Source organism: Populus nigra, chromosome 2, assembly GCF_951802175.1.
Source record: "Populus nigra chromosome 2, ddPopNigr1.1, whole genome shotgun sequence".
NCBI classification, from domain to species: domain Eukaryota; kingdom Viridiplantae; phylum Streptophyta; class Magnoliopsida; order Malpighiales; family Salicaceae; genus Populus; species Populus nigra.
Genome location: NC_084853.1, coordinates 37,879,512 through 37,905,424, shown reverse-complemented (window position 1 = coordinate 37,905,424; position 25,913 = coordinate 37,879,512). Strand labels below are relative to the sequence as shown.

At 31.9% G+C, this 25,913-nt stretch overlaps 4 protein-coding genes across 4 annotated transcripts; 1 reads left to right on the top strand and 3 right to left on the bottom strand.

Annotated features, from left to right (window-relative positions):
- Positions 1 to 6,766: 6,766 nt before the first annotated feature.
- LOC133681578 (plant UBX domain-containing protein 4-like) lies at positions 6,767 to 8,795 on the bottom strand. Its single transcript, XM_062104663.1, has 4 exons — positions 8,210 to 8,795; positions 7,828 to 8,110; positions 7,331 to 7,426; positions 6,767 to 7,231 (listed from the first exon to the last, which is right to left on the bottom strand). The coding sequence occupies exons 1-4, from the start codon at positions 8,677 to 8,679 to the stop codon at positions 6,842 to 6,844; spliced, it is 1,239 nt and encodes a 412-aa protein (XP_061960647.1). The 5' UTR covers positions 8,680 to 8,795; the 3' UTR covers positions 6,767 to 6,841.
- Positions 8,796 to 10,212: 1,417 nt separating this feature from the next.
- Positions 10,213 to 11,199, bottom strand: LOC133682643 (glycine-rich RNA-binding protein 4, mitochondrial). The gene is made up of 4 exons (XM_062106078.1): positions 11,019 to 11,199; positions 10,844 to 10,912; positions 10,595 to 10,701; positions 10,213 to 10,506 (listed from the first exon to the last, which is right to left on the bottom strand). The coding sequence occupies exons 1-4, from the start codon at positions 11,101 to 11,103 to the stop codon at positions 10,390 to 10,392; spliced, it is 378 nt and encodes a 125-aa protein (XP_061962062.1). The 5' UTR covers positions 11,104 to 11,199; the 3' UTR covers positions 10,213 to 10,389.
- A 1,023-nt stretch (positions 11,200 to 12,222) lies between these two features.
- Positions 12,223 to 13,968, top strand: LOC133682645 (uncharacterized). The gene is made up of 3 exons (XM_062106079.1): positions 12,223 to 12,379; positions 13,345 to 13,552; positions 13,675 to 13,968. Exons 2-3 carry the CDS (start codon positions 13,361 to 13,363, stop codon positions 13,804 to 13,806), a joined length of 324 nt encoding a protein of 107 aa, XP_061962063.1. The 5' UTR covers positions 12,223 to 12,379; positions 13,345 to 13,360; the 3' UTR covers positions 13,807 to 13,968.
- An 87-nt stretch (positions 13,969 to 14,055) lies between these two features.
- Positions 14,056 to 16,953, bottom strand: LOC133682642 (protein NRT1/ PTR FAMILY 6.4-like). Its single transcript, XM_062106077.1, has 5 exons — positions 16,708 to 16,953; positions 16,499 to 16,619; positions 16,196 to 16,413; positions 15,338 to 15,885; positions 14,056 to 15,188 (listed from the first exon to the last, which is right to left on the bottom strand). The coding sequence occupies exons 1-5, from the start codon at positions 16,708 to 16,710 to the stop codon at positions 14,315 to 14,317; spliced, it is 1,764 nt and encodes a 587-aa protein (XP_061962061.1). The 5' UTR covers positions 16,711 to 16,953; the 3' UTR covers positions 14,056 to 14,314.
- Positions 16,954 to 25,913: the final 8,960 nt, after the last annotated feature.

Sequence of the window (25,913 nt, the reverse complement as noted above, 5' to 3'; positions counted from 1 at the left end):
TACTAGCCCCGATAAAAATAGCAAAAAGCATGCCTCCTCGAGTCTTAACTATATATTAGTTGAGTATAACATTATATACAACTATAGATATATTTTTTTTATTACCAAATCCTTATTGAAGAGTATAGGCAGCATAAAGTTCCTAAAGTTTATCTTCAAGGTTAAAAATCATTTCTATTTTTATAATCAATTTTTCACAGTTTTTTCTAGCTTTGATTTTTTCTCGTTTTTGTCATTTGTTATTTCTATGTCAATATACTCAAATATCAAAACATTATTGATTATTAAAGTTACACCAATGACAATTTGTACAACGGCATATAATGGGGATATGAAGAAAACATTCATATAATATATATATATATATATATATGTATATATATATATATGTATATATATGTATATTTTCACCTTGTTCATGAATGTAACACATTAATTTTTTTAAGGGATCATAGAAAACCTCACAAAAATATGGTGTTTTCAAAGAAGTATTTAAAGAATGTGATAAGTTGAAAAGAGTAAAAGGCTAGGCCTGCACAAGTGGAACACTTGCAAAATAAATTCCTTATATGAATTTAAAAGACCCTCTAGTACTCAAGTTACCATTGATCTAGAACTTTATATTAAAAAAGTTTCCTCCTCTAGGTATATTATTCAAGTAAAGCTTTAAAGTTTGCAACTCATTTTCAGTGCCCAACTCAAACATTAAATTTAAATTACCATAACTATAAATGAATTCATCAATATAAAGAATATGACACACCCTAACTTGCATCTTCTAATTAATGTCAACTTTAACTTCTCTCAAATTCCACCCAATTTGACCCTATGTAAATATTTTTAGCTTATTAAAAGACAATTTTAATCTAGTAGTTAAGAGCTTATTATAAGTGATACCATTATTAATATCGGCAATAGAACCACCATAAAAACATAGTAATTCATTGCTAAAAGATATTTTATAAAAAAACATAACAAAATTCAATTCTAATTTATGAATATTGCAAATTAATCAAGGTATATAATTTCAACAAGACTTTAATCAACAAAACACTAAACCTTAACATCATCAATAAAACCATAATTTATCATATTTTTCCTTAAATAACATAATTTATGAACTCAATTGGTGTAATTCAAAGATAATTACCAAAATATATAGTTAATTCAACTAAACTTTAAACTAACAAAAAACCTTAACCCTAATGTCATTATTTAATATCATAGTGACCCACTCTCTTTCCTCGAAACCAGAGGAAATGATTCTTTTATATATGTTTGAGAAGGAAGAAAGGTTTGATATTTGTAAAGGAGTCATCACCTAGTATTATCTTAATTTATAACCAACCAATTAATATAATTTATACATAATTCAAAAAAATCCTAAATATCTTAAAAACTCTAACCCTAATATAATCAAAATAAGAAATTAGCTAAAAACATCTAATTAATAGAGGGGGTGTGTAATATACCTGAAATTATTGAAACTGAGTGGTGGGTGGTGGTAAAATATGGTGATGACGATCGGATTTATGTATAGTCACACAGATGATAGGAGAGAGACTATCGTGTTAGAGAAATAAAGGTTGTCTGTCATGATGAAGAGAGAAAAGGACTACCGTGGTCGAAAAAGAGAAACTAGATTGATGGCTATGATGGAAAGAGAGGAGAAATAAGGAAAGAAATGAGAAGAAAAAGGGCATTTGATGTTTTAATTAACTAGAGTCGTATATGTCAAATACAATTCATGAGTTACGGATGTTAAATGTGACTTTATAAACTATGTTATTTTTTTAATTAAGTTTTAATTTTACTATTTTCTCAGTATTTTATTTTACCATCCTACTTTGAAAAAAAATAATAAAAAAAGTTTTTTAAAAAAAGTTGATTGAAGATGACAAGATCATATGTGAAAACAATAAGATGAAAACACTAGATAACGATATTGCAGGAGAAAGCTCATCTAGAGGGCCATCGTATTTTTGTATAGAAATAGAAAACTTAAAAAAGCATTTTTATATAGGCTGAAGTAGCAAAGACAAGCAGGTAATTCCAACTTAATTATGTAGACAACGTTATTAAAATTGCAAGTTGACTTTTAAAATCGTATGATTTTACGAGTAAACATATATTATCGTGTAAAATCATGTAAAAATAAAAAAATATAAAATCGGATTAAAATCATGTAAAATTAGGTAAGATCAGAATTTTATTACCAATTATATTATTTTACAATAATCCTAGAATTTCATTTATTATCTTTCTCATCAAATACTCTTGTGTTTATTCACTAATACATGAGCCCTAGAAGTGCTTGTATCCATGGATTTTTTCTACAATCAATAGTGCAAGGATGAAGAAAACATAGTCTTGTTTAAACCTTTTCTAACAAATAAAAAATATCTATTATGGGAAAAAACTTTGAAAATTCTTATTCTACAAGGATATTTTTATAGAAAATAGTTCCAGACCATACTCTAAAATTTAATCCACTATATGTTTATTCCTAAATATCATAGTCTTTTAAACAAGTTTACAATATTATGATTTCTCTGTAGAAAATCTCATCACTTGTCTAAGATATGATCTAACAATAAATCAGATTTCAAGATTAATATATATATATATATATATATATATATATATATATATATATATATATACTTTGAATTGTTTGATTGATTTGATTTAGTTCATACAATTCTTTATTAATCCACTTGTTGAGATTTATGGTGTGTAACAAACAATATATGAAACTTATGAAGGTATAACAATATAATATCTAAAAGTGTTGCATTATTCATCAAGTCAAAAGATATCAGATAAACTAAAACACTACATATAGTTATGTATTTGGAGGGAGTATTAGAATTGTTTTCATGTAGAGTCTCGTACCAATCACTTCCAACTTTTTTTCTTAGATCTTGCATGATAGGATTTTATCATATATGAACACCTACATCACATTTTAATTGATGAAATTTCTTATTATTTTTATAAACTATGTATGTAAAAAATTATTTATAATTTTACAATTTAATTTTATAATCTAAGTTTATATTGTATTTTTTTTTAGTGTGTAGTGATATTTGTACGCTAAATGGTGGAATATTTATCGTCGTCCCTACATTCAGGTCCTGCAAAACTTAGATTATAAAAAAGTATGGACATGAGTCAAATATCCTATTATGGGTTAGAGATTAAGAGAAAAAAGGCATGAATGAAAAACTTATTCATCCTGACAAAACCTGATCAAATGGGAGGGGACATTTTTTTCTAATGCATATATAAAATGGCCCGAGGAACATGCTCTGATCTCTGAGGAACCTAAATATATACATATTATTTTTTTCCTTTGTTAGATATATTTTTTTTAAATAATTGATATTTTTATAATAAATTTGTTGATGAGTTTGCCTTTTTATTACTTGTATATTTAACGAGAAATGATAAATACTAGGAAGAAACTTCAAGATAAAAAAAAAACTATGTTATATGTTAACTATATAGATATAATATTGGAATGTGAGTATAAAATAATTATAGATTTTTTTACTGTACTAAATCCCATCCTCAAACTGATAAATATAGAATGAAGAGGTATAGCTAGTATTTTCACTCGCACTACACTGTAAGTATAATTCCAAGTTAATTTTGAATATAATAAAAAAAATATATCAATGTTGTGGATGCAATTTAAAATATCATAATTTTTTTTAATTTAAAAATACAAGCATATTGTTTATTCTGCCCAGTAGTATTTCAAGTTAAAAAAAATAATTACATTATGAATATATTTTTATATATCACTTTTTTTTTAAAATTGAGAATAAAAAAGATGTTTATTTTTTATAAAATAAATTATGAAATATATGAATTGCTAAATAAAAAAACATTGTTAACGCTAATTAAATATTAAAGTGAGAAGAAAATCTTCATGGTTGAATTAAAAGATAGATATATATAAAAATATTTTATATTAATTGTTTTTTATTTATTTTTTAAACATTTTCATTCAATTTATCTCAGCAGCAAAAAATTATTGATAATAATAAATAATTTTTTTATAAAAAACTTGATGTAAATACAATTGAAAAACAAATTCAATATAAATAAAACAAATTTCTTTAAAGTATCTTGCAACAAAAAAAATATAAAAAGATCAAACATTATTTTATTCAATAAAACAAATTTTTTTAAGAAAAGAGAGAGGGGGTGGGGGGAAGCATAAATCAATATTTAAATAAAAATAATAAATAAAAATAAATAAAAACAGGGATTTGTTTTTATAAAAAAAGGGTTAGCTTCCATGTTTTACTGTTCTTTTACTGTTTAAAGTGGGCAATATATCACTTATAATGGCAAGCTATTTGTGCGAAATGTCGCTGACTGATCACTTTTTCAGTCACTTTCGATGACTGAAATATTAGTATCCATAACTATAACCCCACAAAATCTAATTCTAGCTTGTCCTTGTTTCCAAAAACCTCTAAAACATCATTTAAACATTAAAAAAATATATTTAACAATTCTAAAATATTCTAAAATCACTCTAAAAAATAAAAATTAATTAAATAAAAATTAACCAAACAGAACCCAATCTATTTTTTTTACCAAGTTTAAAGAAAAAACCTACCTCCATCGAATTTTTTTAAAGAAAAAAAACCTCATTTACATAAATATCTTTATTTTTTGTAATTGAAATATGGTCGATCGACAAATTTTTTGTTTCTTTACTATTTTTTAATTTTTCTCTTATCTATCAAACCAAAAAACTGAAAAATAATCAAAATAAACTTTTAAACTTTTAGATTAAAATAAAAATTCAAAAAAATTAAATTGGCCATATATTTTCTCCATCTTTTACATTATGATTCCTTTTCTTTTAATTTTATCATTCTACTATAATTTAAAAATTTATCTCTTAAAATTAGATCATAAAATGATTAAAAAACATGAGGATGAAATATTAAAAAGATGAAAAAAATGAAAAGAAGAAGAAGAAGAAGAGTAAAGAACAACTTTACTATTCAAATGAATAATATATCACTAAAAAAACCCAATTCTGTATGTATAATCCACTCAATATATATATATATATATATATATATATATATATATATATATATATATATTGCTCTTTATTAATCTCTAGCACAAGTCACATAAGGAAAAAAAAACTTGTGCAACAATAAATCAATTCCTAGTTGTTTTTTTGGTTTCTGTTTGTTTCTTAATATGAGAAATATTGTTTCTTGTTCTCGAAGTCACTTCTATAGGAAGGACATGAAAAATAGTAGATCACCAAAAAAACACCACTTTCATTTTAGTTTTTATAATTAAATTAATAATTAATTTGCCTCCATGTACAATGTCTTGCCTAAGGCAAATATAAGATGTTCGCAATAGGGTCAAAGCAAAACTGACAAGCGAGCACTTCAATATAAATAGCAGACAAAGGTGGTTATTTTTTATTTGGTTTTGAATTAAAAAAACTAATCAAACTAAAATTTATATTTTTTAAAATTATAAATCGAACCGAATAGACTAACCGGTTCAAACCAACAATTTCAATTTCATTCAGTTGTTATCTATAAAAAGCGGTTGGACCTGTTTCATTTAATTAGACCTTTTCAGCTTAGGCTTTTCTTAGCATGTTTTGGGTTCAAGTAGACCATTTTGCTACTGTTGCTGCTGCTATATTTGTCATTCACTCATTTGAAGAAGTTGAAGCAGACTACAAAAGAAAGCTGATGGAGGATTTTGGCAAGTCAAAGACAAAAATCAAGATTACGAAACAAGATTATGTTGTTGATTCTGTTAGAAAAATAAGACATTTTTCTAGTAGAAAAATGATAGCTACATGTAATTGTCAATAATCAAATGTGAATTCCAAACAAGAGTTTATTCCCAAACTATAATAAAGAAATAATTTCCAAGTGAAACTTCAGATAGAAAACTAATAAGAGGACAAAAGGCAATAAGAAAATGCTTTCCTTACCCGAAAACTAAGTTGTTCCTTCTTTGTAAGTCCAATGAACCAACAATCTTTAAAGTTCAGACACAAAACTGATGAAAAATTCAACATTACGCCAAGTTGTTGAAACCAAAGCAAATTCTTAAGAGAAAATACTTTTCTATCTATTCACAAACAATTCAAGAAACCCACTTGAAAAAAAAAACATTTAAAACCCAAATCAATTTTCTCAATAAATACAAGCAAGCAAGTGATGAAAAAGTACTTGAGTTTTCTCATCTCCAATAGCACATAACTAAGTAATCAGAGATTGTGAGAAGAGGGAAACCACACATAACTAAGAAATCAGAGATAAAGAGAAGAGGGGGAGTGGTGGGGGAAAGGTAGGGGAACCAGAGAGAGAGGGTGAGGAGAAAAAGAAATTAAAGGAATTGGAATTTAATAAAAAAAATAAACCTTCTATGTCTAGATTTGAATTGAGGTTAAACTAAACCGGTCAGATTTAATTCATTCAGTTTCATACTTTTAAAACCAAACCAAACCAAATTTTTTTTTCTAATTAGTTAATTCAGTTTATTTAATCAGTTTTTTTTTATTAACCCTAAGCAGCAGGACGTAATCCAAACTGTTTAAGCGAATAGGGCCTGAATACCTAGCTCTGTTGTCTCCTCAAACTATAGAAATTTGATGCGGATGAGACTTGCTGCCTCAATCAATTCTTCTAGTAGGAAAACAAATTTTTATAACTAATTAAATAAAACTTTCTACGTATAATCAAATTCCTTAATCTTTGGAAATAAAAGCATATTTAATGTAAGTGTCATGAATCCAATCAAGTGGAAGAAAATTCCACCAGCAACCTAGTTAGAATTTCTGGATAACAACAGAGCTAGCTATGCCGGCCTCCTCGATCGTCTGATCAAGATCAGTGAGTAGTTTTGGAGGGAATCCCATTATCTGCAGTTGATAAGTGCTTGCCCCACCTGGCCTTGATGCCTCAATGAAGGCTCGTATATCTCTAATATTATGGTTTAAGTTGAAGCGAGGGACCATGCGAGTGCCATCTGCTAACCTGAGCTGAATTAAGGTAGTGGGTGATGAAGAATCTATAACTAGATCTGGGGTTGGGTGGGGAGCAGCCTTGAGAGAAGCAACAGCAACAGTTGGCTCAGAGGCAGCAGGGCCGGCAGGGGTGCTGGTGCTACCCAAAGCTCTTCCCACACCTTGGAAAGGAACCTGAGGCTTCTCTGGTTCCTGCATAAAAACAGGGGAGGTCGAGGGAACAGTGATGAAAAGATAAATATAGATAATAAAATTTTATTAAGAAAAATAAAGTGGAAAAAGGGAACTCACAGAGTAGTTTTCCTCTCGCCTCATGAGATTAAGATGCACTTGAGCCCTCCTGTCTGCTGGTTCAAGCTCTTTCGGGCACTCAGACTGCTTGATGCTCTGCACGAAAAGCATTTAAATAAGCACAACTTTCCATTAGAGGGTGAACACTAAACGCAATGCAAGTCCTTCCATAAGTATCATAACTTCACATATCCAATGGAAGTTGGATAAAGCAGAATTTACTGCGAAATTAAATCCAGCATTTAACCAGAAAAGAATCAAGCTAAACCCAGAAGTCAGAAAGATACTTGCAAACATAAAACCAATTAACAATGGTGTACCATTAAAAAAGCATGTTGTTTTACTTATTTGACACGGTTCGCAAATCCAACTTGCACTCCAATAACATTATCGTGCTTAGATCCAATCGCAATAACCTTTTACCTTGCAAACTAGACTAGTCCTCAAAGCCTCGTAAAAAAATTACTTGAAAATAAAGAACAGGGTTAAAAAATTACTTCCAAAAAGGAGGCATTAGCAGGATCATCAAACCTCCTTAAAGGACCATCATCATCCACGGTGAACCCATTCCTCCATAGAGTGACAGTGTGATTGACAGCTGCAGGTGGTTGAGGAGCAGGTGGAACTGTTGTATCCCCTGAAAGTAATCTCCCTGTTCCAGGGAAGCTTCTCGAACTTGAAGACGGCTGAAGGTAATCAGCAGTTGCTCCTGAATTTCTAGCTTGGTCAAAAATTGCATCCACATTGTGACGTTTGGTAGGGTCTTGAACCAGCATTCCACTAGAAAAAAAAAACTTCCGATTAACACAAAATTTAACTAACCCTAACCCTAATTCAACAATTCAGCTTAATTAATTTAAAATTCTAGGGTTTAGATACCTCTTTTCACCACCAGCATAATACTGCTGCGGCTCATCATCATCATCATCATCATCATCATCGCTACCGGACCCACCATCAGGAATCCGATTAAGATCAGCAAGCGTTCTGACTCCGCCACGTGTCCGATTAGCGCTGGGCTTCTTATCTCTCGATCTTGGCCTGTTGGGAGCCCGAGAAGGAGAGCGAGAGCGAGACGGTGACTGGGAGGGAGAGTGAGACTGTAGAGGGGACGGAGAAGGAGAGTTAACAGGATGAGAAGGAAGAGGAGGGATTGCGGTTACGAGAGGAGGGTCGGAGTCGCTGTCCATGAAGGTAGAGATGGCGGAGTCGAGATCCCATTGGTGACTTTCTAAGAAAAAGAGGGCTTCTTGTTTAGAAGAAGAGGTGATCTCGCAGAAACCGTCGATTAAGGCAGCGTTGTTAGTGTCATTGAGATCGAGATTTGATGCCGCTGTGTTGTCTTCCATGGATGGACTGGCGATTATGAGAATTTGTTTGTTTGTTCGTTTGGCGGATTGCCTTTCGAACTCAACGGTGACAGACACTGTCCTCTACATTTTCTCTGGGACACGAAATGTATACGTGCACGCGAAGAGAACGGTTCCAAATTATTAATTATATAAATATTAAATAAATATAAAAATTGCTTTATGCTAGTTAAGTATTTGATTTTACGTTATAAACTACTTTTTAAAATTATTTTTTATTTAGATAATTTTGTATGACTTTAATATGTTAAAGTTAAAAAAAATTAAAAAATATATTTTTAATTAAAAAAACATATTAAACATTAGATGCATTTTTCTACTATATTTTACTTAAAGGTAGTATATTATGTGATTCTAATGTTAAAAACATAATAAGATATAATGACTTATATGTAGTTTGTGTTTGGTTTGGAGCCATGATGAATTTTTTTTTTAAGTATAAATCAAATTTTATAAAAGCAAAAATCATATATTTTTTTTTGTTTTAGTTCCACCAAAAAAACCAACCACATCTCCAAATCAAATACCCCATAATCATTTAAAAAATTGCTTCATGTTTTATTCTTATGGATGATCAAAGTGATTATTGTCTATTTTATTGCAATTAATTTCAAAATACCAACCTAAACCATAATATATAAACCAAGCATAATTTTTCAATCTGTATTTGCTCTCTTTGGCTACCATGTAAGTTTTATGGCACAGATTTATTTTGTTTTTAGGTTTATTTTTGTTTGTCTTGTATATTTATTTATTTTTTGTATGGATATATCAAGATAACAAGATTTGAGGCCAAACTGAGCCTATTTGAGATTATGATTGCAGTTATTTTTTAAAATGTTTTTCACTCAGAAATGTATGAAAATAATTTTTTTTATTTTTTAAAAATTATTTTTAATATCAATGCATCAAAATAATCTAAAAGCATTAAAAATATATTAATTTGAAACAAATAAATAATTTTTTTTAAAAAATATACTTTTAAAATATAAAACAAACAAGTTTCATGATTAGATATATTTGTTTTTATCAAGATTAATGGTGGACTACAATAAATATCACCACATCCATTGTTTAACTATCATATTTTAACATCAAAATATTGTTTAGTTGTCTTTGAAATAATCCTTTGTAAGATGTGTGTGTATATATATAAAGGCATGATTAATATTACGATTCAATCATGTTTTTTTTTATAAAAAATTGATCATTTTAATATGTTAATATAAAAATAAATTTTTAAAAATATTATTTTAATATATTTTTAAACCAAAAAAAACTTTAAAAAATAATATTTAACACAATTCTAAAGATTGTTAAACAGCCACATTTTTAAACCTAGTTTTATTCCATATCCTTTTGATACCTACTGTTTCATTAAAAAAATAAGGTAAAATCGATAAAATCAAAAGATTTGAAACTCACTGGATGACAGGATCATTCGATTTTTTTTACTAATTTTAAGATTATTCTACTATATATATATATATATATATAAAGGAAAAATAAAAATAAAAATAAAAATCAGCTATATATCAGAGAAGAAAATAATTTGCTTGCCGCACAAAACCAATACGATGTGCTTGTTACCACATTCATCCAAATAAATTTCGTAAATTATCACTAAGGGGATCAGAGGTGCATTCTGATCTCTCCCCTTTCGTTATGTTCAATCAATTCTGACGAAGTTCAAGCATTGCCGTTGTAGCCCTCATCTCCTCCGTTTGGAAGGCGAGGCACAACGACTGGTCCGCCTCGAACTCTTTCAAGAGCATAGCTTATTCTCAATGGACGACCTAACAATGCCTGCAATGAAATTATTTACCTTCACTCTTGGAAGCACTTCGACCACTGACAAAAGAAATGAAAACAAAGCAAGAATACCCATGCTCACCTTTCCATCCATTGCATCTTTCGCAGATACAGCCTCATCTTCTTTACAGAAACTAACAAAACCAAACCCTCTTGATCTACCACTGTTTCTATCATACAATATATTCACTGAACCACGACCATCCCAATGAATTCGAGATCACCACAGATTACGTTAGATTAGATTTGACAAAGGAAGGGGATTGAAATATTCACTGAGACAATTCATCGAACAAATGGATGACATAATAATTTTGCAAAGTACTAGTACCTTCCGTGACATCTCCAAAGGAAGAGAAAGCATCTTTCAATGACTTCTCGTCAACTGACCATGACAAACCTTTAAAACACAAAAATCTCTGAAAGTAAGGGCAAATCTCAACACACACACACACACACACAAAAGATAGTCTAGCAAAAATAGTACATGGGTGATGGAGATAGACCTGCAACAAACAGTTTGTTATTGGTGGCGGGATTGTGAGCTTTTGTTAAAGCTTTTCTAGCAACTGACATGAGATTTCTATTCATTTTTGTTCGAATTTACTTTTATCAGGAACCACCTGTCTTTTGTTATTCCTTCTGCGTTTATATAGAATTTCCTTTTCGGGTTCAAAAGTCAAAACTAGCCACTTAGTCCCTACTATTTTCATAACCTGCGTGATATTGTGAGTTATTTTTTTTATATAAAAAATATTAAAAAATAAATAAAATTTAAAAATTTTGGGTTTTTTTATAAAATTAGACCCAAGAATTTTGAGTTTGACTATAACGCCTGACCTAAAAGTAATATTTATAATATTAATAATAACATTAAACTTGCATGATTCAAGTTTAAGTGAGCCTGAACAATACCAAACCCAAGAATATTGGATGTGGGTCTGACTATAAGGTCGTGTCATAAAAATATGATAATTAAATAGATTAATTAAAAAGAAAAAAACAAATAAAAAAAACCAACAGGAAAAAAAAACTAATGAAGAAAAAAAAATCTGAATTAATTGGATTAACCCTTCAAACCAGGTTAACCCGTAAAACCTGGATTCGCGTCATGAAAGTTTGATAACTAAATAAAAAAAAATTGATGGGTTTACCCAGAATTAACTGAGTTAACCCATCAAACCAAGTTAACTCATCAAGCCCAGGATACATGTCATGAAAGTCTGATAATTAAATAGAAATAAATTTAACATTAACAAATTAAACTAAATGAAAAAAATTAATTAAAAAAAAATCCGGGTTAACTCATCAAATCAAATTAACCCATTAAATTCAGGATCCGTATCATAAAAATTTGATAACTAAATAAAAAAAATTAATATTAACAAATTAAATCAAACAAAAAAAATTTCATTAAAAAAACCAAAAACAATAAAAACGAAAAAAAGAAAACTACAGTTCTATAATATAATATAATAATAATAATAATAATATATTAACAAGTGAAAGGCGTGGGAAGCTACAGTGCTTTCCGAGTATTACTTAATATTACAAGAAACAATTGAAGTAATCCTTTGTTTTAAAATCTAAAATCTTTTCTGTCTACGTATTTAGTTCTGTAGTAATAAATCTTGTGGACCTTCTAAATTTCGAGACTTATTGGACCTTCGCTGATGCCTGGGGTAAATCTAAAATCAAATATTTCTGAGCATGAAAGAGGTGGGCCTATTTCATCCTGCATTTTATGCTGGGCTTGGTAAATCATAGCCCAGGAGCCACCACAAGAAAATGAACGTCCATTGAATAGCTGTCGCAGCAAATTTCACAAAGAAAAACGAGCAGCGTCTTCCGGGGGACGGAATCACAGGTCAGTTCCTTCTCTCAATTGACGAACTTGGTAAACTAGTTATCTTGCTGTTTAATTACTTAGATATGTTTTAGCCATCATTTTCATTCGATTTGCATCCAATTAAACTTGCAATGGAAAGTTTGAAGTGGGATTGGTCAATTTTAAACAAGCAAAGGCCTTTAGCTGGTTCCAAGTTTGCACGCTAACTGTTCGATGCAATGCCACAGAGTGTATGTGTGTGACTTTTCTTGAGTTCTCTAATTAAGTTGCACTCTGCTGATTCTTGTTCTTTGCCTTGAGCTTTACTATGTCGTAGTGGGCTGTCTTGGTATAGTATTTCTTGCACTCTTTGTTTTGGACCCGGTTCGTTATCTTGGTATTAACTTTGTAGCTTGTTTGGGCCTTTGTAATTCTTTTTGTGCTAATACTGCGATTCCATTGATAAAATTTGTACGCCTACTGTTTGGATTCCTTCTGTGTACCTTGAATAGAGGATGCTTTGTTTATCTGAATCAGATATTTAACAAGGGGAAAACTAATGTGGGGAAGGTACTATACGTGACATTTTTGTGTATCAGCTGGAGGTTTATCGAGTTTTGGGGTTTTCCCCTAATTTTTCAGTGTTGTTGAGTAAGAGTTGGGACATCCTTAAATTTCTAGGTTTGTAAATAGTCTTACTGATTCGATTTCTTGATATTTACTGATAAAGTAAGACAGAATGCGGGTATGTTTGTTATCTCTCGAGACATTTCATTAGAGAACAGGTTTCTTCTGCCTTCAAAACTCAGTACCAGTCAGTTGTCATTAATGTGCCTTTCATATAATATATCACACAAGATATCATGTTCTTTACTCCTTTTGAATGCATTTTCTGTATTTCCATTCATTTACTTGGAGTCATCTCTTCTTGAAGTTTCTGTCCCTTTAGCATTTCATTCCATATGAAAAATAACATTGCTAAGAAGTTTTAGCGTACAATGCAGTTACAAAAGAGAAAACATGAATGCATTCAAAGCTTTCAAAGCCCAAGTTCCAATTGCATGGAGTCCGCACCTGTATATAACTTTGGTGAGGGGCATTCCAGGAACTAGGAGACTTCACAGGCGTACCTTAGAGGCATTGCGTCTTCACAAGTGCAATCAGACTGTCATGCGATGGAATACTCCTACAGCCATGGGAATGCTCCAGCAGGTTGTAGTATAAGCTCGGATTAAGTCGTCAGTTGCATTTTGTCGGAAAGTTAAAGTCTTAAATCCTTGTAATTGCTTTGACTCATAGGTCATTGTTTTGAATGTAATTCTTTTTCCCGTCAGGTGAAGAGGTTAGTTGTGATTGAGACAGAAGAGATGTACAAGGCCCGCAAACAAAATGAGGCAAACCACCAAGCTTTACGCCCGCCATTGGTCATAAATCACTTGCCTGCCTCTGCAAGCAGTTTTTCTTAAGATTTTGTTCTATGTAATTCTTCAGAGGTCAGCTTTCCGTTTCTCAAAGTTTGCATCTGTTGCTCAAGATATCTTTTTTTTTTTTTTTCAGAAGTGGATTTCTAGAAGGATGTTGTTTTACACTTGTCCTTATTCTACATAGTGGAGTCGGTGGATTATACATCTCTTCGCTTGGGTATTGACATAGATATCAGAATTCAAAATTAGCAACATCATTTGCATCTACAAGCTTTGTAGTTTAACCAATGATTTTAAAAAGTACTTGGTTTTAAATATATGAATCTGAAAATCGTGTCTGAAATCATACAATGACTGGACACCCAACATCACATCTAAAGTAGCTCAATTTTCAATAGGTCTGAAAATTGAGTATAAACTAGCACTCTATAATTGTGTTTTTAAAGGCTGTGTAAAGAAATTTCAGAACATCAGGAAGGCCTTGGAGAGCATGTAGACTACGGTCCTTCCTTTTCATCAATGTTGTTTTCCTCTTGTATGTTTATGACAGTTAAATCATTTCCTCCTCCTTCACCATCTCTAAAACAGTCAAATCATTTGCAGTTTTAAGCTCTTTCTCTTCAGAGTTCTTGGGCTTGATATACTGCTGGACTTTGTACTGATGCCCCCTTGCAAAAACTAGGAAAATGAATAGGTTCAACAGTCCTAGCACTGCAAGCATCCAATAGAAGTTATTTAACCTCCCTTTATTCAAGTTGCTCCTGAGCCAGATTTTCTTGGTAGCTTTGTCAACTAAAGACACCAACAAACTGCTAACAAAGAAACCCATTGAGATGCTGCTAAGGAAAAGCCCAGTGCTCATTGATTTCATCCTTTCTGGCGCCTCTCTGATGAAAAACTCAAGTTGTCCAACATAAACGAAAGCCTCCCCGGCACCCACTAGGAAATATTGAGGGACTAGCCAAAAGGCACTTATCATTGTATTTTGTTGAATAACAGTTTCCCTTCTTTCTTTCTCAATGATAGCAGCGGCCACCATAGCTAGTATTGAAAGAAAGAGTCCAATTCCAATCCTTTGAAGGCTTGTCAGTCCTTGTGCATTGCGGGTGATCTTTCGAGCCAGGGGAATGAAGAGTCTTTCATTTAGGGATGTAAAGAGGAGAATGGTGATAAAGAGAAAGGTGGAGTATGAACCTGAAGGAATAACCAAGGAGCCAACTTTTCTGTTCATGAAGGTCGCTTGTTCAATGGTGAAAGTAGTCATTTGAGAGTAGACTGTCCAAAAGAGGATACATGTAGACCAAATTGGGATGAGCTTTAGTACCATCTTCACTTCTTCAACTTCCGTAACAGTCGATACTATCCAAGGGTCATTTTTTTGTGCGCTGGAGGTGGGATCCATGATTGCAGCCTTGTCAAGATACCTGATGAATAACAGATGAGCAAACTTATATCAGTAGTGACAGTAATGATGATTGAATTCTGGGATATAAGGAAAATTTCCTTAAGGGCCTGAGAATAAGCCAATAAATAATTGTTTCTGAAGCAATTGTTTTGCCAAGTCAAAACTTACTTGAATTTCTCTGTGTGGGGAACTGCGGCACTGTCATAATCATTCAGAAGGCTGGGATGGGAAGGATAAGGGTGCCTCCTCTTCTTCCATGCCAAGAGTGATACCCTCCATATGGTAGTTAATGGGCTACCTCGAGGCTTCTTGAAACGGTACCACGGTGTCCCACAGAGCAATACTGCTACTGCGATCACCATCGTCCCCGCTGAAATTCCATATCCCCACCCTCTTCCCACGTTATCTTGTATGTATACAAGCACTATAACCGCAAACAATGACCCGATGCTAATGCAAAAGTAGAACCTATTGAAGAAGAAATGCATCGCCTTCTCCTCCTTGGGATCTGTTTGATCGAACTGATCAGATCCAAAACCTGAGACATTAGACTTAATTCCACCACCACCAAGTGCTGTGGTATAAAGTGCTGCATATAGCAGAGCCAGTTGATTTCCACTGGCCTCGATACACTGATAATGCTGTTTCCTGTAGTCATCGCACTGTGGGGGTCTCATGGTAGGAATGGTTGTGGCCATGGTTAATAGACTGAGCCCCTGGTGCATATGATAAGGAATTAGCAGTGTGGCCTGAAATTAGAGATAATTGTGCGCAGATTTTGGTAGGCCTAGCTCCTTTGATTTTTAGGTCCATGTTATTGACACCTTCATCAATGTTCGGCTCAATGATTAAATTATATGCTGCTGATTTTCTTAGCCGGAACTTGAAAGGGTATCAAAGTTCAATGCAATAGCCGATTTCCAGCTCTCAGAGCACGTCGATACTAGAGCAACATAAATTCTCAGAGATTTTATCCTCTTTAAGCGAGTGACATGCAGGCATGCAATATTTTAGTTAGAAGCTTACCAAAGCAGTTATGGATGCGAAGATAGCAACTGCCCAGTACCGACCAAGCTTAGCATCTGCCAAGAAACCTCCTAGGAGGCCGAGAAGGTTGAGAGTACCCATGAAATTGGTGACTATGGTTGCAGATTTTGCCGATGAAATATGCAGCTCTCCTACTAGGTATGTCACTAAATTCATTGATATGCCCATGACGCATATTCTCTCTGAAAGTTCGGTCCCTGCAAAACAAATTAAGGTGGAGATTAACAAAGTGCTTCAATACATATACTTAGTAACACACATGCTCTTGTTGATGAGAAGCACCCAAAATGAGCCCCGCAGCAAGCCATCCTCCAGTTCTGGACTTATCCACAGGATTTCCTCGAAAGTCTACTGCAGGATCAGCGTGCGCACCATCTTTCCCACTGTGGCTTGTTGCTAAAACCTGTTACAGTTGAGAGATGATAAAAGAAATAAGATATTACCGATGAAATATGTAGTATCACAGTAGAGATGTTCAGGCAAGCCGTTACCATTATTGAAGAGAGAGACAGAAACAGAGAGCAAAGATCGGTGTTATGTAGACCTTAACTTTACAGAGGAAGAACAGAATGGAGGTGCATTAGGGACTACGTATTTAGTTCTGTAGTACTCTTAAGAGAATTGTTGAATGAGTTCATGGTTGGTAGGGAATATAAATATGAGAAGGGCTGGACATTAGAAGAAGGAAGTGGTCGCACTTTTTTGCTAGTGGTGAAGAGTGGCTTGTCATTGTTTGTTGTTTGGACTTATCATCATCTTGGGGTTCAGGTTCCAACAGCCACAACCTCACAAACTTTGGGGAAGTGACAATCCTTGCATTCTAATTTTGCTTCGTATATTTTCTCATCACATCATTATTATGACATGTCAAACGTCGTCTAAAACCTTTGCTTCGTATCGTTTAAACCAGATGCTTTTTCTTTTTTTTCAGGTCAGGTAAAGTGGTGTCCTAGTGATGTATCAATATATTTTATACACAACTCATTAACATAAAAATAATGATGTAATATATATAAGCTTAATAGAATAACAAGCCTAGATGATACGAGTCTAGTTCTATTTCCAAACTCAACACCTTTAGACTTAGTTATGTGTTGAGTCATAGTTTTTATGAATCTAACAATATTCCAGAGTCAATCACCTTAGACTCAGCTATACACCGAGTCCAAACACCTATGAGTCTAGTAAGATGTTAGAATTAAGCCCAAGTGGGTTTGACAAGATGACAGACTCAATTTCTTTGGACTCAGCTATACATTGAGCCTAACCACCCGTGGATCTAGCAAGATGCTAAACCTAACCCTTTTGAGCTCGGCTGTGCATTGAGCTCAAGTGCAGGTGGGTCTTGCAAGACGTCAGATCCAAACCCTTCAAGTTCACATTGAGTCTAAGTGTACATGGGCCTAACCAAACACCAAACCTTAAGATAATCATCCTCCAACACTCCTAGGTGTATAAAAAATCCTTTAAAAATCGATTATATTTTAATTGATATTAATGCTATAATTGAGTCATTCTCATCAACGTTAAATGTTGTGTATAAAATAAGATATAAAAGTTTTTATAGCTTCATTGTTTGTTCATTAACATTAATGATGTGTAAGGGTAATCTATAACTCTACTGTTTGTTTCATCAATACTAATGATATGTAAGGATAATTTTCATTGTTGATGTAAGAGATTTTTTTTTTATTAAAATATTTAAGAATAAAAGACTTTCAATCCTTTAATTAAAACAATAAGATTCAAAGTATAAAAATTATAAATATTCTCTGAACGTAAAGAGATATACTATTTTTATTCTTTTATAATACATTTTCAAAACATTTATTACATAAAAAGTAAAAGCAAGACTTCTTATTCTTAAGTTTAATATTTTTCTCTTCATTTATTAGAATCTTTTACTATAAAATTACTGACATAATTATTAAAGAGTTCCTGAACCCTATAAAAAAAGAGATTATTTTACAGTAATAACTGGGTTTCTACCACCATTGCTATTCCTATCTCTAGAAATTACCATTTACTTTTCAAATACTAAAACACTATTTCTGTACATATTGGATCATCACCCAGGAAAGCATACCTTTATCCCCAAGAATCACGTATGTTACAGTTACGTAGAATGAATATTTGTGGTGTCCCCACCATTCTTTGATTTCTTTCAGCAATGATGGCAAATTGGTGACTTCGGAGTAATCAAGTGAGGTTATACTGATACATGCTTATACGCAAGAGAAATAATGCAGAATTAGACAAAAAAAACTCTTGTTTTTTTGTTCTTGATGCAATGGAGGAGAAACGCTGCTTTTAGGCCCTGTTTGTTTTAGATTGAGATAGCAGGTAAGATGACTCTGTGAGAAAAGTTACTTTGAGAGAATTGTTCGAGGATGGTAGGGCTAAAACTCTGTGATTTTGTGTTTTGGTAAGATGCATTCCTCAATTATTTTCTCAAAAAGATCGTTCTCGTGAGCCAAATTGCTGATTTTCCCTTGATCTCGGCGTTTGGAGAAACGTCTGGTCGTATCGTTCTTGTTTTTTCTTATAGATCATGAACTTTTAGTCTTATCTTAAGGAGCGATTAATTAAGCATTTCAAGTCAATCCCGAAATTGTCTTTTGAACAACGTTGTGAGATGCAAGACCTGATTTACGACAAGAAACCACATCGAATATAATTTTATAGGGACGTTTGGGGTAGAAATCTTAGCAATGAATCGACCAAACTTTTCATTTCGTTCCTGTTCTTCTGAACAGTCGTTAGCAACAAGAGGTTGAGTGACCATATTGCGAGCTCAAGATATGGAGTCATGGTGGCTAAATCTCCCAGCAAGCTCTGCTTGGTACCCAACCAGATCAAGAGAAGTTAAACAGGGCTCATGCTCCCTCTGTCAATGGATGATTTTCTCGTTCAGGTGATATAGAGCAGCTCTAGCTAGGTCTATCTGATCGTTTCTAAACAAAGAGAACGAACAAAAATTCACCTCTCTCTCCCCTTTCCATGACTGTTATCCGGCCGGTAACATGCTTGTTCAGTTCATTTCGGTAGCATGGAGAAGCCATGAATGAGGATTCGAATCCAATCCAATTACATGGAAAGAAAGCGTAACCCATCCTGATTCCTGACCATTGCTCCCGAGGACAACCGATGATACCTCCATTAATATTCTTATAAGCCATTTCCATGGAATGGGGGCAAGTCCCTTCTTAATGTTTAGAGGGAAAAAAATAAAATTTGATGACAGTTTTATTTTGCTTCTAGTATTCAAATCCGACCATATCACTTCCTTCTAACTTATGCTCTGCTTTCTGTTTCCGAATATAATAATAATAACAAGAACAAGAACAAGAAGAAGAAGAAGAAGAAGGATGTGGTTGGAATTTGGCTGAACGTAATGCCCACAAGCCATGCTTAAAGGAGGAGCTGTGGCCATCAATGGATGTGGAAATCATGACGTGGGAAGCTATGGTTACCACTCATCATAGAGTACAAGATGGTGAGCATCTTGAAATTTGAATACTCATCGAGACCAGGGTCCCATCGCAAAAAGTTTTTTTGGTCTCTTCTCCAGTTCAAGAACAGGAAATTCGGCACATTTTTTACAAATGATGAATCCCTCAATAATAGATGGATGGCATAATGATTATCTAGCTCACCTTTGTCCTCTTGACTCTCCAAAATAAGTGTCGTCAATTTTTAGTTCCGTGATCTGAAAAACGCAGGCGCAAGCAGTGATGGTGACCATAGAAATAAATCTTTTTTTCTGGACCGACGGGTTAACTGGAAATCCAGTTAACTAGAGGTTTTCACCGAGTTTTATATGGATAAAACTTGAATTTGTAATTGACCCGTTGATTTGTTAGGACAATATGAAACTTGAGTGACCCAGCGTAAATCAGGTGAGATTTACCTTTTATATATATATATATATATATATATATATATATATATATATATATATTCAAAAAAATATAAAATTTATTTAAGAATATTTAATTTTACATATTTTTTTTTATAGCCTACAATTATATATATTATTTTTTAATTTTTCAAAGTAAGATAGCTATATATATAGCCTACTTTCACATAGAATGTTTTTATTTTTACATGCATTGTTTCAAAACCACGAGAGATATTAAAACTTTAAATATTTTTTTTCAAGTTAACTTTAATAGATTTGGGTTGATTTTAGCTGACCCGGGACTTAACTTTACTTAACTTTTTAATTAGATCATCCTTTAAGCTGGGTTTAATAAGTGACACAAGTATACTTGCAAACATTTTATTTTTTATAAGCTTTTATCACGTTGACAGGGGGAGAAATCTGAATGTAACCAGACAGCTTACACACACATGCACATATATCTCGCTTATAAAAAATGTAAGAAGTCATCTGGGATTGTTTTCAATTTTTTTAATTTTCTATTTTTAAAATCAAATTTGAAAATAGAAAGATAATTTATTAATTGGTTTTCTTAATCAAACAAAATGGTAGTTATAATTAATTGCGACAATGATTTTAGTTTTGTTTTTTTGTCAATAGAAAGACTCAAAACATTTAAAGCTTTTTGTTTTTATTTTCAAAATTTTGAAAATGGAACAGAAAAATGACAGCAAACCAGCTTTTAGAATTTACAATCCAATTTTATGTTTTTGTCTCTTACCAAATGAAGTTGAATCGATGCTAACATTTTATTCTTATGATTACTTTTCATGTTTTTTTTTATGTCAGTATCATGCCGATTATTTTCTTTTGTGGAAGGAGATGATGATGAGGTATTAAAATATCCGAATAGCTTAAAAACAAGGGTTATATAATAGATAATAAATTAATTTTTTAGTTTTAATAATTTGTTATATTTTCTCTAACCAAAATAGTTGGTAATTGGAAGCTAGTGTTTAGTAAATCAAGGTCACTAATAGCTAGTAATCGATGTTAAGTAAGCCAATATAGTTGGTAAGCCAAGGGTGGCGTGAAATTAATATATATAAAAGGTCCCATTTGATAATTACAGGAACTCTTAGATGCTTAAGTAAATATTTTTTTAGAGAGAGAAAGTGCAATGATATTTTAAAAAAATAAACTCTAAAAATATATATGCTAAAAATATTGAGAATGAAAGATATTGTATCCCTTGAACCTTGGCGATTCATATAAGGACTAGAGAGTCATTTGCTCTAATAGCATTAATAAGAAATAAATATCTCTTACAAATGTATTAATAAGATATAAATATTCCTTACATAAACATTAATGAGATAGAAATATTGTAGGTCATTAAGAGATTCTTTTTATACACCTCGGAGCGTAGGGAGAGTAGGATTTAAGTTGTATTAGGCTAGTAAAAAATATTGGCAAGCTCACATGATTAGGTAGGAGTGCCTGTAATAACGAGTGGATTTGTCATGCATCTTGACCAAGGTATGTCTTGGTTGTATTCGATGGAATACTAAAAAATATCAAAAATAAGTTTTATAAAGAAATTGTTGGCTTTTTGATAAGTTTGTCAGAGAAGACATCAATGATTAGGTCTTAAAATATACAAATAGTTTAGAAAGAAGGCTTATGTATTGGATAATTAGTTAATGTCTTAGTTCTAGCAATCTGATTCATTCCTTCTAGTCAAGGTAGTTAGTAGTTAGTGCCTGATAAGTCAAGTGATTGGTAGCATGTAACTGGTGTATGGTAAACCAATGTGGCTAATGCTTGGTAAGTCGAGATGACTGGAAGCTGGTACTTGCAAAAGGTCTCCTTAGATGGATGCAAGGACTTTCAAATGCTTAAGTAAGTATCTTTGTAGAGAGAAAGTGTAATGATATTTTAGAGAGATAAATTGTGAAAATATGTATGCTAAAAATGTTAAGAATAAAAGAGATTATGCCCTTTGAACCTGGGCGATTCATATAATATTTATAGCCCATGAATCTTATTCTTTATTTAGTGGAAGGGCTATAGATTTATTTTGCCCTAATAGCATTAATAAGAAATAAATACTGCTTGCTCAAACATTAATGAGATGAAAATATATAGGGAGAGTAGGATTCAAAACGTACATGGTCGGTAAAAAATATGGAGGACTTGTGGAAGGTCCTAAAAAATCAGGTTCGTGGTGTTGGGCTCCTTCCTCAGGTCGAGCCTACCATGGCTAAGTTCTTTTCCTAGATCGAGCCCATAAACGATTAAGCCCATACATGTTTGCCTGAGACTGTGCGTTTTTATAACTCTATGGGGTTTTTTAGGCATATTAAATTTAGGTTTATCATATATTTTGATGGACTTTTCTTCCTCTAGCCCGAGCCCATGAGAGCCAAGTTTTTTTTCCGGATTAAGCTCTTAGTCTCTTCTCCAAAAATAAACCCATAAACAGTTGGACTCATGCATGATTACTTAAAACAATATATTTTCAGATTTTTATAAAAAAATTTATAGTTGTTAAATTTGAGTTTATCACCATTTTTTTTCCTCACTGAAACATGGCATTTAATCTTTTTTTCTTGAACTTGCATAAAGAAGATCGTAGACGACATGTTAATATAAAAATCACCCTTTAGGTAACTCACAGAAAGACACTTGTATCATGCACTTGTCTAAAAATGTCATGTCCAGACATGTAATGCAAGATCATGTATGAAGGCTGATGGCCAACCAGAGTCTCCATTATTGTCCGGCATAAAAAAGTGAACAGCACTTTTAATGTGCCTTTCCTTTCCATCAACTTTTCATTTCAGTGTTTTTCGAGGTTGCAGATCACACTTTCCAGATTTCTTGGGGCTGATCTGCAAGGCTTGATGCCTGGGCCCTGGGTTATGGCCATGCTTGGCTTCCCTGTCAAGTCTTTGAAATGAACACGTCCAATAATTGAGTATCTGTCTAATTTTTTTTCCGCATCTTGTAATCCCAAGTGTAAGAGTTCTACGTGTAAATTTATACTTGTATATATATATATATATATATATATATATATATATATATATGCAATTTTTTTGTTTTGTTTTAGCTAGTGAAGTGTATCAAGATTTATTATGATTCAATGTTAAAATTCTTGTTTGAAGAAAATTAAGGTTTATTTTGGTGTCCTGGAGAAAAACACCTGATGAGTATGTGCAAATTAAAGTTTATCGGATATAAAAACAATAAAATCAAAGGGTTTGAGATCCATTGGATTGGGTCATCATGTGTTTTTCAGAGGATGTTTAAAACAGTGATAAATATTATTTTTTAAAGTGTTTTTTATTTAAAATATATTAAAAATTTATTTTTATTTTTTAAAATATATTTTTGATATTAATATACCAAAACAATCTAAAAATAAAATGAATATTTAATAAAATAAGGATTGTATCCACCCAGCTAAACACCCCCTGAGTTTTTTCATCAAGTGGCCATTCTTTGAAAAGAACACGTGTTCGAAAAAAGGAGAAGGACAGAAAAGCCAGGCTAAAAAGAATGGCTAAGCCCACGTAGGAAGGTATTTCAAGGAGGAGCCCAACTCAGAACTAAAAAATGGCGTGTCGGCCGAAGTCCAAGAATGTGATCTTTGTTGACAAGATCTTCCAGATAAGAAACAATTCTTAACGCGGTCTCGCTTTCGAGCGAGTATTTATATTTTAAAAGTAATTTTTTGAAAAAAATTTAAAATTTTACTTTTTTATTTAAAATTAACTTTTATTTTATTTTTTTATATCGTTTTGATATGCTGATATTAAAAATAAATTTTAAAAAATAAAAAAATTATTTTGATGCATTTATAAGCAAAAAATACTTTGAAAAGCAACTGTTATCACAATACCAAACAGACCCTTTATATTGTGGTATAAATTGCTTTTCAAAATATTTTTTGTTTGAAAATGAATCAAAATAATATTTTTTTATTTTAAAAAAAATTAATTTCTGATATCAACACATCAAAACAATTTAAAAATAATAAAAAATTTAATTTGAAGTAAGAAAAATTTAATATTTTTCAAAATTGTTTTTAAAACACAAAAACAAACAGACTCTTTTAGAACAGAGTTCCATACTCCGATCTTACTGGGGATTCATCACTGGCTAGGGCTTTCGAATCAAAGCATGGGCATCTGCAACTAAGAGAAGAGGGAACAGTAGATCGTCGATTGACGAGCCTAAACTTCTATTTTTTATTGATTCGACTAGAGGGGCTCCTATCAGCAAACTTGTATGAAGGGCTCCTATAGAGACGCAACAAATTGCTCCCGGCTCTTCAATCATTTGATAACCAGAGTCATTCTAACTTGATTTATAATAATGATAATGAGGTTCATTTTTTATCTGTTACCTTGTGCGCTTTCCTATTATTTTTCGGTGCCATTGCTAAATCGGCGCAATTCCCTCTTCATGTGTGGTTACTGGATGCCATGGAAGGACCTACCCCTATTTCGGCTCTAATACATGCTGCTATCACAACATGTCTATTTTTATAGCATGTCTCTTTAAAGTGAAAATGGAATTCATCCTTTGTTTTTTCCTTTCCATTCACTCGGATCTCTTCCGTTTCGTCGATTTTGTCAAGATTCTCCTTTTCTTATTAAAAGAGGGAAGAAGAAGGATCTTCTTCGGTGGATCCCTCTTGTTCCTGTTTAGTCCCCTTCGTTTCGGGATCAAAAATCTTTAAAAAAAAATGCGTTTATTACCTTTATTAACAATAAATAATAAAAATAATAATGAAAGAGCTTTTTTTTTTGTTTTTTTGGAAGAAAATATATCAAACTGGTGGTACTGTAAGAAAGATGACATGTCTTTTATTACTATTAATCATTTTGGTACTAAAAGAATTTTTTCCTAGCCCCAGGAATCGGATAATACTATATTTTTTCCGATGCTTGTTTTGGTACTATTTACCTTGTTTATTGGAGCTATAGGAATGCCTTTCAATCAATTCAATCAAGAAGAAATGAATTTGGATATATTATCCAAACTGTTAATTCTGTCTTTAAGTCTTTTACATCAAAATCAAAATAAGTCTATAAATTGGTATGAATTTGTAACAAATTCAACTTTTTCAGTCAGTATAGCTTCTTTTGAGATATTTATAGCGTCTTCTTTATATAAACCATTTATTCATCCTTACAAAATTTGAAATTCCTTAATTTGGTTGCTAAAAAAGGTTCTAAGAGAATTCTTTGGGACAAAATAATAAATGTGATATATGACTGGTCCTATAATCGTGGTTACATAGATGTTTTTTATGCAATATCTTTAACATAAGGCATAAGAAGATTGGCGGAATTAACTTCTTTTTTTGATAGACGAGTAATTGATGGAATTACCAATGGAGTTGGCTTTACGAGTTTCTTTGCAGAAGAAGGCATAAAATATGTAAGAGGTGGTCATATCTCTTTTTATCTCTTATTATATTTATTTTATGTATTAATCTTTTTATTAATTTCTTCATCCATTTTTTCTTCTTTTTCTTATTTGTGATTTTTTTCTATTACTATTGGAAAGAGTCTCTTTAAATTGAAACTTTATTTTGTAACAAATTCATTAATTAAGTTCAAGAAGTAACCCATTTTTGCATCAAATAAAAATTTTAAAATTCTTATTCGATCCTCCATTTTTGGTTCAAATTCTTGATAATTAGAAATAAGAAGGATAAGATAAATTTTATTTATCCAAAGCATCTCTATGTAATTTTTTATGGAAAATTCATTTATGATTGAGGGTGAAAAAAAAATT

Excerpts from the sequence above, each read along its gene's own strand:
- LOC133682642 (XM_062106077.1), bottom strand. Across the intron at positions 16,414-16,498 it reads TGCTGCGGGGCTCATTTTGG|GGACCGAACTTTCAGAGAGA; the intron begins GTGCTTCTCATC and ends TTTGTTTTGCAG. Across the intron at positions 15,886-16,195 it reads TCGCATCCATAACTGCTTTG|GGGCTCAGTCTATTAACCAT; the intron begins GTAAGCTTCTAA and ends CATATGCACCAG.
- LOC133682643 (XM_062106078.1), bottom strand. The coding sequence starts at position 11,103 with ATGAATAGAAATCTCATGTCAGTTGCTAGAAAAGCTTTAACAAAAGCT. Across the intron at positions 10,702-10,843 it reads CTTTGGAGATGTCACGGAAG|TGAATATATTGTATGATAGA; the intron begins GTACTAGTACTT and ends GTCGTGGTTCAG. Across the intron at positions 10,507-10,594 it reads AAGATGCAATGGATGGAAAG|GCATTGTTAGGTCGTCCATT; the intron begins GTGAGCATGGGT and ends ATTTCATTGCAG.
- LOC133682645 (XM_062106079.1), top strand. The coding sequence starts at position 13,361 with ATGAATGCATTCAAAGCTTTCAAAGCCCAAGTTCCAATTGCATGGAGT. Across the intron at positions 13,553-13,674 it reads CCATGGGAATGCTCCAGCAG|GTGAAGAGGTTAGTTGTGAT; the intron begins GTTGTAGTATAA and ends TTTTCCCGTCAG.
- LOC133681578 (XM_062104663.1), bottom strand. The coding sequence starts at position 8,679 with ATGGAAGACAACACAGCGGCATCAAATCTCGATCTCAATGACACTAAC. Across the intron at positions 8,111-8,209 it reads TATGCTGGTGGTGAAAAGAG|TGGAATGCTGGTTCAAGACC; the intron begins GTATCTAAACCC and ends TTTTTTTTCTAG. Across the intron at positions 7,427-7,827 it reads CTAATGCCTCCTTTTTGGAA|AGCATCAAGCAGTCTGAGTG; the intron begins GTAATTTTTTAA and ends CTTTTCGTGCAG.